The following is a 16,691-nucleotide window of genomic DNA, read 5'->3' as shown; positions in this document are numbered from 1 at the left end:
GAACCTGCCACCTCCGGCATATGGGACCAGTGCCCTTCCCCTTTGAGCCACAGGCGCCACCCAGAGCCTCAGCTTCTTAAAATGAATGTCTTGATCATTCATATCATTCATTTTCAGCTTTTCCTTTGAATTCCTCTCCTAGTACTAGTGTCTCTCATAAGGGTTTTTTTTTTTTTTTTTGTAGAGACAGAGTCTCACTTTATGGCCCTTGGTAGAGTGCCGTGGCCTCACACAGCTCACGACCTCCAACTCCTGGGCTTAAGCGATTCTCTTGCCTCAGCCTCTCGAGTAGCTGGGACTACAGGCTCCTGCCACAACGCCCGGCTATTTTTTTGTTGCAGTTTGGCCGGGGCTGGGTTTGAACCCGCCACCCTCTGTATATGGGGCTGGCACCCTGCTCACAGAGCCACAGACACCGCCCTAGATATGTGTTGTTATTTATCTATCTTATGCTAGTGTTTATATCATTGCATAAGTTCCCAATTGTTCATAAATTATCTATTTAATAATTTTAGAATAAAATTTTTATATTCTAAAATTAATATCTATTTCACCAGACTATAGTTTCTGTACTCTACTTCCGCTATTCCACATTTTTATTTATTTATTTATTTATTTATTTATTTTTAGAGACAGAGTCTCACTTTGTTGCCCCTGGTTGAGTGCTGTGGTGTTATAGCTCACAGCAACCTCCAACTCTTGGGCTTGAGCAATTCTCTTGCCTCAGCCTCCTGAGTAGCTGGGACTACAGGCACCCGCCACAACGCCCAGCTATTTTATGTTGCAGTTTGGCCGGGGCTGGGTTTGAACCCACCACCCTTGGTATATGGGGCCAGCGCCCTACTCACTGAGCCACAGGTGCCGCCCCACAAGGTTTTTTTTTTGTTTGTTTGTTTTTTGGCTATTTTAAATTCTGTATCTAATTATTAAATAGGTAATATTTAATGATACATGATCCCATGATACAAAATCCAGCAAGTATAGAAAGGTGTATAAAAAAAAAATCTCCCTCCCATACTTGTCTCCCATCTGCTCAATTCCCATTCTGCCCCCGTCCCCAGACTCACTGGTAATCCTTGCTCTTCACTTTTCATGTATCCATTCAGTCATTCTTTGGTGATTACAAGCAGTTATGAATAGAGATTCTTATTTCCTTTCCCCTTTATTTATACAGATTAAACAAACCTATACCTTGATTTAGTTACCTTGACAATAATTCTTAGAGACCTTTCAATGGCAATACATCCAGAGTTTTCTTTCTTGTTTTCACAGGTACATAATATTCCACAGCATGGTCCATCATTTTGTCACCATTACTCTACTGATCAAAATAGTTTTCCTCTATTATTACAAAAGATTATTACTGGCTTGGCGTCTGTAGCACAGTGGTTACAGCACCAGCCACATACAGTGAGGCTGGCAGGTTCAAACCCAGCCTGAGCCAGCTAAAAAACAACAATGGCAACTGCAACAAAAAGAATAGCCGGGCATTGTGGTGGGCACCTGTCGTCCCAGCTACTTGGGAGGCTGAGGCAAGAGACTTGACTAAATATTCACTGTCGTAAAAGTTTCCGTTACTGCATATCCCATATATATATACAGACACTCCCAAACTTACAATGGTTCAACTTACAAGTGTTCAGCTTTATGATGGTTTGAAAGTGGTGCACATCTGGTAGCAATTGTACTTCCAGTACCCACACAACCATTACGTTTCTCACTTCCAGTGCATCATTGAATAAATTACCTGACATAGTCCACATTTTATCATAAAACTGGTTTTGTGTTAGATGATTTTGCCCAGTTGTTGGCTAACATCAGTGTTCTGACCACATTTTAGGTATTTGAGGGTGGCCAGGCACGGTGGCTCATGCCTATAATCCTAGCATGCTGGGAGGCTGAGGCTGGTGGATTGCCTGAGCTGGGGAGTTTGAAACCAGCCTGAGCAAGAGCAAAGACCCTGTCTCTACTAAAAATAGTAAAACCGAGGCAGGAGGATGGTTTGAGTCCCGGACGTGGAGGTTGCTGTGAGCTATGATGATGCCATGGTACTCTCTCCAGGGCGACAGAGTACGACTCTGTCTCAAGAAAAAAAATATATTTGAGGATAAGCTATGATGTTTGGTAGGTTAAAAGTTTTAAATGTATTTTTGACTTAAAATATTTTTAGTTTGTGATAGGTTTATCGGCACATATCCCTATGGTACGTCAAGGAGTACATGTGTGTGGTTGGTTTCTTTGAATCACAATTGAAATAAGGTCCATATAATGTATTTAGTTGTTATGGCTGTGAAGTCTCTTGCAACCTATGGATAACCCCCTAGTTTTTGTGTGTGTTCCCATTTATTTGTTGAAAAAAACTGATTGCTTGCCCTTAATTTTCCATAGTTAGATTTTGTAGATTTTATCCCCATGGTGACTTTTTTTTTTCTTGTTGAGGATTCATTGAGGGTACAAGAAACCAGGTTACACTGATTGCATTTGTTAGGTAAAGTCCCTCTTCCCAAAGTCACTTTTAATGTATTTCTTACTCCCTTTTCTCTGTAAATTGGTAGTTAGGGGCTTCTCAGATTCAGCTTTTCTTTCATTCTTTTTTGTTTTCTTATTTTTGTTTTAGTTCCACAGTTTTGATGTAACAATATTTTAACTATTATATCATTTAATGCTAAATGTTGATTTATTATTTCTACTTTGAACTGTAGATTTTTCAGAAGTTTCTTCTTTTCCAAACATTTGGGTTTATTCTAGTTTTTATTGTAGATTTCTAGCTTAATTACATTGTGGTCAGAGAGCTCGTACCACGTAATTTAATTCTGTTGAGGCTTGTTGTATCATCCAGCATACTTCATTTTCTATGAATGTTCATTTTTGAAAAGAATGTGTACTTTGTTGTTGGCCAAAAATATGTCTTACGAAAAAAATGTTGTATTCTGTGTGCACTTTAGGTCATGACTGTTAATCGTGCAGCTCAAATCATATGTACCAATAAGATTTGTCTTCCACTATAATTATGGACTTGCATATTATTCCTTATTAATCTTTCAATTTATTTCTTGTTATTATGTCAATTGTTGTTTTTGTGTCTTGGGCTATTTATCCATTAAGTGCCCAATGAGAAGTCCCAGGCCGGTGGCTCACGCCTGTGGGGTGGATTGCTTGAGCCAGAGCAACTCTGTCTCTAAAAACAGCTGGGCAGCTATAGTCCCAGCTACTCTGGAGGCTGAGGCAAGAGAGTCACTTGAGTCCAAGAGTTCGAGATTGCTGTGAGCTATGATGCCACCGCATTCTATAGAGGACGAGAAAGTGAGACTGTGTATCAAAAAAAAAAAGTGGGGGAGGGCTTGATGTGCCTTTTAGTTGCTAAGGCTATTTCCGGGAACAGAACAGACCTTAAAATTATTTTCTTCTCAAATTAATCCCTTCAACATTATGAAGTGACATTCTTTATCTTTATTTTTTCCCTTAAAGTCTCTTGTATGGAAATTAATATAGCTATGGCAGCTTTCACTGAGTTACTATTTGTTCATCATATTTTTTCATCCTTTTACTTTCATCCTTTCTTTATTCTTATGTTTTAAATGTATTCTCTGAAGAGGCCATGGTCGTATTTTTAAATTTTATTTTAACCAGTCTGACAATGTTCTTAAACATCTCTAGCTTTACAAACTTCTTTTGTTTTGTTTTGTTTTTTTACACAATTTTTTTTTTTTTTTTTTGCAGTTTTTGGCCGGGGCTGGGTTTGAACCCGCCACCTCCGGCATATGGGGCCAGTGCCCTACTCCTTTGAGCCACAGGCACTGCCCTACACAATTTTTTTTTTAATTAAGTCATTTGTACATAGATCATAAATACATTTATGCCATTATGGGATTCGATGTGTTGATTATTTGTACAAATTAGAATACTTACATCTTACTAATCAACATAGCTTTCACCTCATTTACCCAATTACAGCATTAAAACATTTGTGTTCTACACCTGATAGATCCAACTGGTACTTGCAGTGTGCTCCATAGGTGTGGTTCCCTCTCTTGCCTCCATCAACCCACCCCCATCTCCCTCCCCTTCACTCCTTCGTCCTAGGCTATAGTTGTGTTTCATTCTTCAGATGCAAGTGTGAGTGATTTTAAATTGGTTTCACAGTAGTACTGAGTATATTGGATATTTTTTTTTTTTCCATTCCTGACATACTTTACAAACTTCTTTTGTGAATGAGTTTCTGTGTAAACATATGTTTTCATTTCTCTTGGTATATACCAAGAAGTAGAATTGCTGGCTTGTGTGGTAATTCTTTGTTTAACCTTTGAGGGAGTGCCAGATTTTTTCCAAAGTAGCAGCAGGATTGTATAATCCCACCAGTAGTATATGAGGGTTTCGATCTCTTTCTGTCCTCACCCCTATTACTTACTGTCTTTTTGATTGTAACAGCCCAGTGAGTGTGAAGAGGTATCTCGTTGTGGTTTTGATTTGCATTTCCCTGCTGGCTAAAGCTGTGGAGGCTCCTTTCAAATGCTTATTAGCAATTTGTTCATCTTCTTTGGAGAAAGGTCTTTTCAAATCTTTCATCCATTTTTAAATTGGGTTATTTGTCTTTTTATATTGAGGTGTAAGTGTTCTTTGTATGTTTGGGTGACAGTACCTTAAGATATGATTTTCAAATATTTTCTCCCATTCCATGGGTTATAAACTCATATTCTTGATGATGTCCTTTGTATCATAAAAGCTTTGAATTTTGATGAAGTCCATTTTATTTGTATTTTCTTTTGTTACTTGTACTTTCTTTTTTTTTTTTTTTTTGAGACAGAGTGTCACTATGTCGCTCATAGCAACCTCAAACTCTTAGGCTTAACAGATTCTCTTGCTCCCAGGTGTGGTGGCGCATGCCTGTAGTCCCAGCTTCTCAGGAGGCTGAGACAGGAGGATCACTTGAGTCTAGGAGTTCTGGGCTGTAGTGCACTATGCCAATCAGGTGTCTGCACTAAGCTTGGCATCAATATGGTGACTTCCTAGGAGTGGGGAACCACTAGGTTACCTAAGGAGAGGTAAACCAGCCCAGGTCGGAGACGGAGCAGGTTAAAGTTCCGTGCTGATCAGTAGTGGGATCGCGCCTGTGAATAGCCACTACACTCCAGCCTGGGCAACATAGCAAAACCCTGTCTCAGAAAAATAAAAAAGAGAGAGATTCTTTTGCCTCAGCCTCCCAAGTATCTACAGAGGCACCTATCACAACACCCGGCTCTTTTTTTGTTGCAGCTGTCATTGTTGTTTAGCTGGCCCGGGCAGGATTCGAACCTGCCAGCCTCAGTGCATGTGACTGGTGCTGTAACCACTGTGCTTGCTACCGGCGCAGAGCCTGTTACTTGTACTTTTGATGTCCTTCTTATAAACCTTAGCCTCATCTAAGAATGTGAAGATTTACACGTTTTTGTCTAAGAGTTTATTTATCTTTCTGTTTTCATGACCAGAGCTAGATAAAGGATTCTATAAGAGTTTTATACTTTTACATTTAGGTCTTTCATCCCTTTGCATTAATTTTTTCTGTGGAATGAGGTAGGGGTCCAATATCTTTCTTCTGTGTGTAGATATCCTGTTGACCCAGCATTATTGAAAAAAATGTTCCCCTTGAATTATCTTGGCAACTTTGTGAAAAACCAAATGACGATAAAAACGAAGACTAATTTCTAGACTCTCAATTCTATTTCATTTGTCAGTATATCTATCCTTAGTATAACACTATCTTTTTTTTTTTGAGACAGAGTTTCACTCTGTTGCCTTCTGTAGAGCCCTGTGGCGTCACAGCTCACAGCAACCTCCAGCTCTTGGGCTTAAGCCATTCTCTTGCCTCAGCCTCCCAGTAGCTAGAACTACAGGCGCCAGCCATAATGCCCAGCTATTTTTTGTTGCAGTTTGGCCGGGGCCAGGTTTGAACGCACCACCCTCAGTATATGGGGCCTGTGCCCTACTCACTGAGCCACAGGTGCCGCCCGACACTGTCTTGATTATTGTAGCTTTATAGTAATCTTGAAATCAGAAGTGTGAGTCCTCCAAAGTATATTCTTCTTCTTTTTTTTTTTTTTTTTTTGCAGTTTTTGGCCGGGGCTGGGTTTGAACCCTCCACCTCTGGTATATGGGGCTGGTGCCTTACTCCTTTGAGCCACAGGCACCACCCAGTATATTCTTCTTTTTTAAGATTGTTTTGACTATTTGGGGACCCCTTGAATTTTTCTTTCTTTCTTTTTTTTTTTTTTTTTTTTTTTTTGTTAAAAAGCCTTGGATTTATTTGAGAGAACATTGAAATAAATATGCCTTAAATAAAAAATATGGAATGCTTCACAAATTTGCGTGTCATCATTGCACAGGGGCCATGCTAATCTTCTCTGTAGCATTCCAATTTTAGTGTATGTGCTGCCGAAGCGAGCACGGACCCCTTGAATTTTCATATGAATCTTCGGATCAGCATAGTAATTTCTGCAAAGAAGCCAGTAGGAATTTTTGTGGGGATTGCATTTAATCTGAAGATCAATTTGAGACATATTACCATCTTAACAATATTAAGTCTTCTATAGTCTATGAACATGGATGTCTTTCCATTCAGTTAAGTCTTTAATTACTTTCAGCAATGTTTTGTAGTTTTCAGAGCATAAGCTTTACACTTCTTTTGCTATACCTATTCCCAATTATTTTATTCTTTTTGATGCTATTGCAAGTGGAATTTTTTCTTTTCTTTTTTTGAGATAGAGTATCAAGCTGTTTCCCTGGTAGAGTACAGTGGCATCACAGCTCACAGCAACCTCAAATTCTTGGACTCAAGCGATCCTCTTGCCTCTCCCTCCCAAGTAGCTGAGACTACAGGCACCTGCCACAACACCCAGCTATTTTTTGGTTACAACTGTCGTTGTTTGGTGGGCCCAGGCTGGATTCGAACCCACCAGCTCAGGTGTATGTGGCTGGCACCTTAGCCGCATGAGCCACAAGCACCGAGCCAAGTTGTCTTTGTTGTTTTAGCAGGCCTGGGCCAGGTTGGAACCCTCCAGCCTCGGTGTATGTGGCCAGCACCCTTATTTGTGAGCCATGGGCACTGCCAGAATTTTTTCTTAATTTCATTTTGGATTGTTCATTGCCAGTACATAGAAACACAGTTGATTTTTCTATTCTGCAATCTTTTTTTTTTTTTTTTTTGTAGAGACAGAGTCTTACTTTACTGCCCTTGGTAGAGTGCCATGATGTCACAGGACTCACAGCAACCTCCAGCTCTTGGGCTTCCGTGATTCTCCCTGAGTTCTAATAGTTATTTTAGTGAATTCCTTAGGATTTTCTGTATACAAAATCAGGTCATCTGCAAAGAAAGACAGTTTTACTTTTTCCTTTTAAATCTCTATGGCTTTTACTTAATTTTCTTGCCTAATTGCTATGGTTAGAATGTTTACTACAATGTAAATAGAAGTGGCACCAGCAGACATCCTTGTCTTGTTCCCGATCTCAGGGGTCAAGCATTCAGTTTCCACCATTGAGTATGAGGTTAGCTGTGGGGTTTTTGTAGATGCTTTTTATAAGATTGCTGAAGTTCCCTTCTACATCTAGTTTGTTGAATGTTTTGATCACGAAAGGTATTGAATTTTGTCAAATGCCTTTTTTTGCATCCATTGAGATGATCATACAGTTTTTGTTTTTTATGCTACTAATAAATTATATTACATTACTTTACTTTTTGTTTTAACTCAACCTGCGGTACTGGGATGCATCCCAGTTGGTCATAGCATATACTCTTTCTAGTATATGTGGCCTGACAATTAAGTTCATGAACTTGCCACCATGCACTGATGGCAGGACTATACAAACAGCTTGGTAAGGTTTCAAAACCTTGGTATATCCGTGTCTCACAGTTGTGTTTGTGTTGATGTGTTGCAGTGTCTTGCTGAGTATTGTTCATTATTGTTATGTGTTTTTGTTGCCCTCTCAAGAATGTCGGAGCTTAAATTAGAGCAATGAACAAACATTAAGTTCCTTGTTCAATTTAGCAAGAGTGGAAGTGAAATCAGAGACACGTTAGGTTAAGTTTACGGGGATAATGCCATGAAGAAAACAGCAGTATCCAAATGGATTAAATGTTTTTATGAGGGGAGAAAAAGCATCACTGATGAAGAGAGGTGAGGGTGGCCGTTAATGAGCAGAACTGGTGAAAACATTGAAACAATTTATCAAATTGTGCATCAAAATTGCCAAGTGACTGTGAGAAGCATAACAGACCAAGAAAACATCAGTAGAGAAACAGTGGGCAGTGCCCATAGCTCAGTGGGTAGGGCGCTGACCACATACACCGAAGCTGCCAGGTTCGAACCTGACCTGGGCCTGCTAAACAACAATGGCAACAATAGCAACAACAAAAATAGCTGGGCATTGTGGTAGGTGCCTGTAGTCCCAGCTACTTGAGAGGCTGAGGCAAGAGAATCTCTTCAGCTCAAGAGTTAGAGGTTGCTGTGAGCTGTGATGCCATGGTACTCTACCTAGGACAACAGCTTGAGACTCTGCCTCAAAAAGAAAAAAAAAAAATTTAAGGCGACCATAGTGATATTCAGCAAGGAGGCATGCATTACGTTTTCTAGGATGAGTTCATGAACTTAATTGTCAGACTTTCATATCGCTAAATTTGATGGAAGATTTGGGGTCTGAATTCATAAGAGATATTGATCTGAAGTTTTTCCTTGTGACGTCTTTGTCTAGATTTGGTATCAGGGTAATAATAATACTGGCCTCAGATGAATTGGAGAGTATTGCATCCTCTTCTATTTTTTAGAAGAACTTGTAAAGAAATTGCATTTATTATTATTACTATTTTATTATTAAATCATAGCTGTGTACTTTAATGCAGTCATGGGGTACAATGTGCTGGTTTTATATACAATTTGAAATATTTTCATCAAACTGGTTAATATACCCTTCGTGGAATTTTCTTAGTTATTGTGTTGAGACATTTATATTTTACATTTAGTAAATTTCACATGTACCCTTGTAAGATGTACCATAGGTGTGGTCCCACCAATTGTCCTCCCTCCACCCATCCTCCCCTGCCCCTCCCCTTGTATTTATTATTTTTATTATATTTATTTATTTAGACAGAGTCTCACTTTGTTACCCTCGTGTCACAGCTCACAGCAATCTCCAGCTCTTGGGCTTAGGTGATTCTCTTACCCCAGCTACTCCCAAGTAGCTGGGACTACAGGCGCCCCCCACAATGCCCGGCTATTTTTTTGTTGCAGTTTGGCCAGGGCCGGTTTCGAACCCGCCACCGTCGGTATATGGGGCCAGCGCCCTACTCACTAAGCCATGGCTGCTGCCATTATTTATTTTTGAGACACTGCCTCACTCTGTTGCCCAGGCTAGAGTGCTTTGGCATCATCATAACTCATAGCAACCTCAAACTCTTGGGCTCAACCAATCCTGCCTCAGCCTCCCAAGTGGCCGGGACTACAGGCACCCACCACAATGCCTGGCTGGTTTTTCTATTTTTAGTAGAGATGGGGTCTCAGTCTTGCTCAGGCTGGTCTTGAACTCTTGAGCTCAAGTGAGCCTGCCCAGTCTCGGCCTCCCAGAGTGGTTAGGATTACAGGTGTGAGCTGCTGCACTCAGCCTCAGTGTCTGATGTTTTTTTTTGAGACAAAGTCTTATTTTCTTGCCCTGCGAAAGTGCCATGGCATCATAGTTGACAGCAACCTCAAACTCCTGGGCTCAAATGATCCTCTTACCTTAGCCTCCCAGTAGCTGGGACCACAGGCTCCCACCATGATGCCCAGCTATTTTTAGAGATGGTGTCTGGCTCTTAGGCTGGTCTCTAACTCAGGCTGGTCTTGAACTCCTGAGCCCAAACAATCCACCCACCTCAGCCTCCCAAAGTACTAGGATTAAAGGCATGAGCCAGTGTGCCCGGCCCTGTGTCTGATTTTTCATTGCTGATTCTATCTCTTACTTTTTTACTTGTGTCAGTTTTGCTAGTTTGTGTCTTTGTAAGAGAGAGAGAGATCTTTACCATATGCACATATGTGAAAATTTATGCATACACACAAATATATACACAAAGAAGAATATGCATAAAGCTAATATATGTAAGTCTATATGTATACCATGTTTATATAAAGCAAGAATGTGAATAAATTACCTGGTTACTGATAGTTAAACTGCCTGAGTTCAATTCCTGTTTGGGCCACTTAGCAGCTGCAGCCTCAACAAGAGCCTGCATTAAGCCTGAGTTTCTTGAACTACAAAGTTGAAATGCCAATATCTCCCTCACTGTGTTTTAGGGTCATTAAATGAGGTAACATATGCAAATCGCCACAGACACAGTGTATGCACAATGCTTGAACATAATCAATGCTTAATAAAAGATAGCTGCTCTGAGAACTAAAGCTAATTATCGGTGGTAATTACAACATATTCACTGTTTCCTTCCTGGCAGTTCCTCTGTGATGAGGGAGCAGGTATTTCTGGGGACTACATTGATCGTGTGGATGAGCCCTTGTCCTGCTCTTATGTGCTGACCATTCGGACTCCTCGGCTTTGCCCCCATCCTCTCCTCAGGCCCCCGCCCAGTGCCACTCCCCAGGCCATTCTCTGTCACCCTTCCCTGCAGCCTGAGGAGTACACGGCCTACATTCAGCAGCAGGCTGGTAAGTGATTAGAAGAGAAGGAGAGGAGGGAGGATGTGGGAAGGGGCGGGCAGAGGATGAATAGGGGGTATCGGGGGGCTGAGTTCCTAGCCTGTTTGTGGGCTGTTTTTCAATAGACTCAAAGCAGTATGGAGAAAAAATCATAGAGGAGCTGCAAGACCTGGACCCCCAAATGTGGAGCGAGACCAAGTCTGGGGTGGAACCCCCAAAGACAGCAGGTAGGACCTTGTTTCATCTGTACCATGAAACTTGCCTTCCCCAGATCTGATTATCCTGTACAGGGAAGAACGGAGTGGGGTGCCGGAGTACCCGGGGACTATAATTTCATAGGAGTAGAGCAGGGGAACGTCCCCCATCCTGTTTGCTCCTTTCTGTTTCTCCCCTCCTTTCAGATTTGTCTCTGTGCTCTGTACCCCAGGTGAAAACCCAACCAAGGATGACAGTAAGGAATCAGATTTCTGGAAGATGCTTCATGAGCCAGAGGACCAAGCCCCAGGAGGCGAGGAGGTGCAGGCTGAGGTGAGAACCAGCATCCCAGCTGCTTCTCTAATGAGGCTGGACCCGGGCTTTGGGGTGTGGAGGGTTGCCAGAGCTGAAGTCATTATGAGATGGCCTCCATCTAGGGATACAGGGCTATCCCCAGAACCCTTGCCTTAAGAGAACAATGGGCAACAGGGCCTGGTGGCTCATGCCTGTAATCTTAGCACTCTGGGAGGCCGAGGCAGGTGGATTGCCTGAGCTCAGGAGTTTAAGACCAGCTTGAGCAAGAGCAGAACACCCCATCTCTAAAAAACTTAGCCGGGTGTTGTAGCAGGCATCTGTAATCCCAGCTACTTCGGAGGCTGAGGCAAGAGGATCACCTGAGCCCAAGAGTTTGAGGTTGCTGTGAGCTAAGCTGACACCACAGCAATCTACCAAGGATGACAAAGTGAGACTCTGTCTCAAAAACAAACAAACAAACAAATGAACAAACAAAACATTGCAGTAGGCAGAAACAGGTTTCTGGGCTTGACTCTGTTCTGTTCTCCTCATCAGGAGCAGGACCCAAACCTTGAAGCAGCAGACCCAGCTCCAGGCTCTCCCAACGGTGAGGCACCCTGCACACCTGCTTTCCTCAATGCGTTTTAGGACAGGCAAGGATGGGGTACAGGGTAGAGCTAAGCACTGGGAGGGAGGTTGGGCAGACAGCCCAGCAATTAATTCATTTCTGCAGGAGTTAATGCTGTATGTAGACTATAATGCTGTTTTAGGAAGGTAGCAGAACACACTGGTGCCATCACTTGCTGACTTGTAATTTTGGACAAGTTTCACTTAACCATTTCCTTTTAACCTTACTCATAAAATGTTAATAATAACCCCTACCTTAGACAGATGTTATAAGATTAGAGGAAAATGACTATAATTCATAGTAGAATGCCTAAGTACACAGTGAATCAGTGAATGGTTAATATTTACAGGAAGAGGAGAACTGGATCCAGGGAAGAGGAGCCATTAGCCCCACGATCTCCTCTGTCACCCTAAAAACGAGGGACTGGCTAGTCACAGTAGCTCATGCCTATAATCCTAGCACTCTGGGAGGCCGAGGGGTATGGATCACTTGAGCTCAGGAGTTCAAGACCAGCCTAAGCAAGAGCGAGACCCTGTCTCTCCTTAGAAAACTTAGCTGGCATTGTGGCAGGTGCCTGTAGTCCCAGCTACTGGGGAGACTGCGGCAGGAGGATCACTTGAGCCCAGGAGTCTGAGGTTGCTGTGAGGTAGGCTGACATGACAGCACTTTACCCAGGGTGACAGAGACTGTGTCTCAAAAAAACCCACCACCAACAATAACCAAAAACAACAAAAAACCCTGGAATGATTGCCAGAAGGGCCTCTGAAGTGCATGGCAGTGCAGGGGATTTAACAGCTTGATGGCATCCTTCTCTCCCACTGGTGTGCCCACCTTAGGACAGTGCTCTCTGCAGACATCTGCTTGTCTCTGTCTTGCTGACCAGGCAGATTGCTCCAAGAGGCAGGAACTATGTCCTTCCTTGTTCTCATTGTTCTGTTTAGGAATCAAGAGAGAATTTTGAGGGTGGCGCCTGTTGCTCAGTGAGGAGGGCGCTGACCCCATATGCCGAGGGTGGCGGGTTCAAACCCAGTCCTAGCCAAGCTGCAACAAAAAATAGCCAGGCGTTGTGGCGGGTGCCTGTAGTCCCAGCTACTCGGGAGGCTGAGGCAGGAGAATCGCCTAAGCCCAGGAGTTGGAGGTTGCTGTGAGCTGTGATGCAACAGCTCTCTACTGAGGGTGATAAAGCGAGACTCTGTCTCTAAAAGAAACAAAAAAGAGAGAGAGAGAATTTTTAACACAACGAGTCCCCGATTATACATTTCAGATTTTCAGAACAAAGTGCAAGTCAAGGTCATTCGGAGCCCTGCCGATTTGATTCGACTGATAGAGGAGCTGAAAGGTGGAACCAGAAAGGTAGGGCCTGGCTCAAGGGAGGGGTGGGAACTGCCTCTCAGCTGGCAGTATGCGAAAAACCACCCTGACCTGGGCCCAATAGAGCCAACTCCCTCCCATCACTTCTCTTGAGACCCCTACCCTCTACCACACACCCGTGCCACTGTTTTGTCTGCCCCCACCATGTGTCTCTGCTGAAACCTTAACTGTCTAGTCTTCCTCCCGATGCCCACCCCCCACAGGGGAAGGCAGATGCAGGCCAAGAGCAGCCTGCAGGGGATGCTGCAGAAGTCCCTCGGAGGGAGCCAGAGGTGAAGGAAAAGGGTGATGCAGAGCAGCAGAGCGCGGTGGAAGAAGAGGACGATGATGAAGACGAGGATGAGGATGAGGATGAGCGGCAGTTACTCGGAGAGTTTGAGAAGGAGCTGGAAGGGATACTGCTCCCGTCAGACCGAGACCGGCTCCGTTCAGAGGTGAAGGCTGGCATGGAGAGGGAACTGGAGAACATCATCCAGGAGGCAAGCCCAGGGTTTTACACCTGTTGCTTCCACAGCGGCCGGCTCCTACAGGGCAGGACGGGCCAAGGCACTAAGGGAGGACAAAGGGCGGCACCCGGCTCAGGCCGGGCATCAGACAGGGCACTCCAAACTGGTGTTTGCTTCCTTTATTAAGAAGGATGGAGGGGAAAGGGGCTCAGAGAGAGGGATGAGCCTTAAATATTAGACTCCTCTAGAGCGCAGCCCAGTAGCCTTTCCCACTCCCAGACCCTTGACTTTCCACCCTTCCTTGGGTATTCATTCCAGACAGAGAAGGAGCTGGACCCAGATGGGCTGAAGAAGGACTCAGAGCATGATCGGGCAATGCTGGCTCTGACATCCACTCTCAACAAACTCATCAAAAGGCTGGAGGAAAAACAGAGTCCAGACCTGGTGAAGAAGCACAAGAAAAAGAGAGTTGTCCCCAAAAAGCCTCCCCCACCACCCCAACCTACAGGTGAGCGTCAAAAGAGAAGGAGCAGCCGGTCAGTTGTCTTTGCCCCTCAGCGGGCCTCGTTTCCAGAGGGCACTGCGTTCTTGCCCTTCTGAGAGTTCACATCCCCACCCTCTTTCTGGAGCACTGTTCTCACTGTTCCCTTCTTCCCACCACTTCATCCCTGGCGCAGTCACCTCCTATGCACCCTGTGGAAAGCAGCCTTTTGCAGGCGTCTTCAAACTTTTTAAACAGGGGGCCAGTTCACTGTCCCTCAGACCGTTGGAGGGCCAGACTATAGTTTAAAAAAGAAAAACTATGAACAAATTCCTATGCACACTGCATGTATCTTATTTTGAAGTAAAAACACAAAACGGGAACAAATACAATCACACTGCCTCATGTGGCCCACGGGCTGTAGTTTGAGGACCCCTGCTTAGAGCATGTCTGTCTGCTTTTCTGGTTTGCTCCTGCACACGCAGTGCCTTGTGCTCTGCCTGGCACGTGCTGGGTGATCAGCAGACACGAACGGAATGACTGTGAGCCTATGTGGTGAAAACCACATGGCTGGGAAAGCGCAGCCTGCCAACAACTAGGACTTTGCCCCGGGAGAGGCCCCCTCTGTCAGGGTATGAATTGGCGAGCCGATAGCCTGGCTACATTTTATTCTTTTTACATTTCTTTGTGTCCATTCCACAGGGCCCTATGGGTGTGGAGATCAGATATTCCAAATGGAATGTTCCAGTGTCAAACCTTGCACCTCTCTGTCTCTCACTAAACCCTGAAATATTTTTAAAGTATCAACACAGAGGCCCAGACCACAACTTTGCAATTTGCTTCTTAAAACTTTGTTGGTGCAGGTGGCCCAATTTTTGTTTCAGAAAACAGCCATTTTCCTGTAGGTGACAGGCAGCACTGCTGGGTAGGGGAAGAAGGAAGGCTGCAGTTGGTGGGGGAGCCTAGAGACTGAAGTCAGAGTGGGGGAGCCGCTGGCTTTTCAAGCCCTGGGTTGTATGTGTGTTGAGGTGGAATGGCTGCCAAGCCCACTTGACAGCTTAGGGAGAGGTGACCACCATGGCCCCTAACCCTGGAGTCACGGCTCTGCTTTGTGTCTCCCTGTGTGTCTCCCCCTCTAAGAGGAGGATCCTGAGCACAGAGTCCGGGTCCGGGTCACCAAGCTCCGTCACAGAGGCCCCAATCAGGATCTGACTGTCCTCGAGATGAAACGGGAAAACCCACAGCTGAAACAAATCGAGGGGCTGGTGAAGGAGCTGCTGGAGAGGGAGGGACTCACAGCTGAAGGTGGGCCCTGGAGGGCGCTGGTGTCAGCGCCGTTGGAAGGGCATGCCACCGGAAGTGGATGGGCTGGAGACCTGGCGGGGGGGCAAGGGGCCTGCCCTGTGGCTCCCAGCCATCCTGCTTCTCACTGCCCTACTGCTCCTTTCCAGGGAAAATTGAGATCAAAATTGTACGGCCAGGGGCTGAAGGGACCGAAGAGGATGCACGTTGGCTGACTGATGAGGACACGAAAAGCCTCAAGGAGATCTTCTTCAATATCTTGGTGAGAGGCCTCCCCCACCCCACAAGCCCTAGACCTCCAGCCCTCCCCCCAGCCTGCATGGTGTCCAGGGCATGGTGCAGACTCGTGTTGTATGCAGCCCCCAGTTTACCCGTCTGAAAGCAGGGGCTCATTGTGTGGCCCTCAGCACAGCCCCTTGACAGCATGTGGCCCTAGTCCTTACCTCCCCCACCCCAGGCTGGCTGTTGCCGAACTTCCCTGGGAGCTTGAGCACCCACAGCTCCCATGGCTTGACAGTCAGCGACTCCAGTCCACTCCACTCTCTCCCCCCAGGTGCAAGGAGCTGAAGAGGCCCAGAAAGAGCGCCAAAGGCAGAAGGAGCTAGAGAGCAATTACCGCCGCGTGTGGGGCTCTCAAGGGGGAGAGGGCACAGGGGACTTGGATGAGTTTGACTTCTGACACCTCCATTGCAACTGGCCTTCGAGGAGTCCAGAGTCTTCCTAGACTGGCCCACCTACCCCCAACCTCCCCACCCCTAGCACCACTGAAGGCCAACAGCAGGGCAGAGCTGTGGACTTGGCAGGCCCGGCTCTGGGGTAGTGGAGGGCCTTGGGGTGAGTGCTGCTGCTGCCACCAAAAGCTGCCCTGCAGCCTCACCAGGTCTGGGATTTTTGTTTTCCTGGGCTTTTCCCAAATCCCCTTGCTTTCCTCTTTGGCTGTTCCCATTACCATCCCCTAAGGATAGTATAGGATTCTTTCCGCCTCCCCACCCAGAGATTCATTTGGTAAGATATTTTGAGCAGAGTAGGGTAGAGACAGCACGGACAGCAGGACGGTTTAACAGGCCCTGAGAAAACAGGTGCTCCCTGTCGCTGTTTTGAGTCACTTCAGCCCTTTCCTTGGGATTACCTTGGGATTTCCTTTCCCCTTTCCCTGTCCACACTGTGCTTCTGAGTTAAGGAGCTTTCACTTCTGTTGCTAAGGAAATGAGAGAATGTTGCCCATCACCTCTGACACAATCCCAGAGAAAAGGGTGGGGTACAGAGCCACCACCCACCATGTTCTTGAACAATCAGGTTTCAAAATAAAGGACTGGACCATC

The 16,691-nt window shown here is 45.0% G+C and overlaps 1 protein-coding gene and 1 non-coding gene across 5 annotated transcripts in view; one reads left to right on the top strand and one right to left on the bottom strand.

Annotated features, from left to right (window-relative positions):
- Positions 1-16,691, top strand: part of OS9 (OS9 endoplasmic reticulum lectin) — a 28,431-nt gene extending 11,740 nt beyond the window's left edge. Inside the window, exons 6-15 of one of the 4 annotated variants that reach the window (XM_053554698.1) lie at positions 10,451-10,661; positions 10,778-10,879; positions 11,080-11,180; positions 11,697-11,748; positions 13,034-13,122; positions 13,344-13,574; positions 13,905-14,094; positions 15,208-15,372; positions 15,519-15,631; positions 15,923-16,691. In XM_053554698.1, coding sequence (XP_053410673.1) covers positions 10,451-10,661; positions 10,778-10,879; positions 11,080-11,180; positions 11,697-11,748; positions 13,034-13,122; positions 13,344-13,574; positions 13,905-14,094; positions 15,208-15,372; positions 15,519-15,631; positions 15,923-16,048 — 1,380 coding nt within the window. In that variant the 3' untranslated portion in view covers positions 16,049-16,691. Of the gene's footprint in view, positions 1-10,450; positions 10,662-10,777; positions 10,880-11,079; positions 11,181-11,696; positions 11,749-13,033; positions 13,123-13,343; positions 13,620-13,904; positions 14,095-15,207; positions 15,373-15,518; positions 15,632-15,922 lie in introns of all 4 variants that reach the window. The other 3 variants (XM_053554697.1, XM_053554700.1, XM_053554699.1) reach the window with 3 other exon arrangements.
- Positions 6,315-6,421, bottom strand: LOC128562860 (U6 spliceosomal RNA). The gene has a single exon (XR_008373560.1). It is a non-coding gene; the product is annotated as a U6 spliceosomal RNA (small nuclear RNA).

This window comes from Nycticebus coucang, chromosome 12 (assembly GCF_027406575.1).
Source record: "Nycticebus coucang isolate mNycCou1 chromosome 12, mNycCou1.pri, whole genome shotgun sequence".
In the NCBI taxonomy this organism is placed as follows: Eukaryota; Metazoa; Chordata; class Mammalia; order Primates; family Lorisidae; genus Nycticebus; species Nycticebus coucang.
Note: the sequence above shows the minus strand (reverse complement) of the source record. Positions and strands in the feature narration are given on the sequence as shown.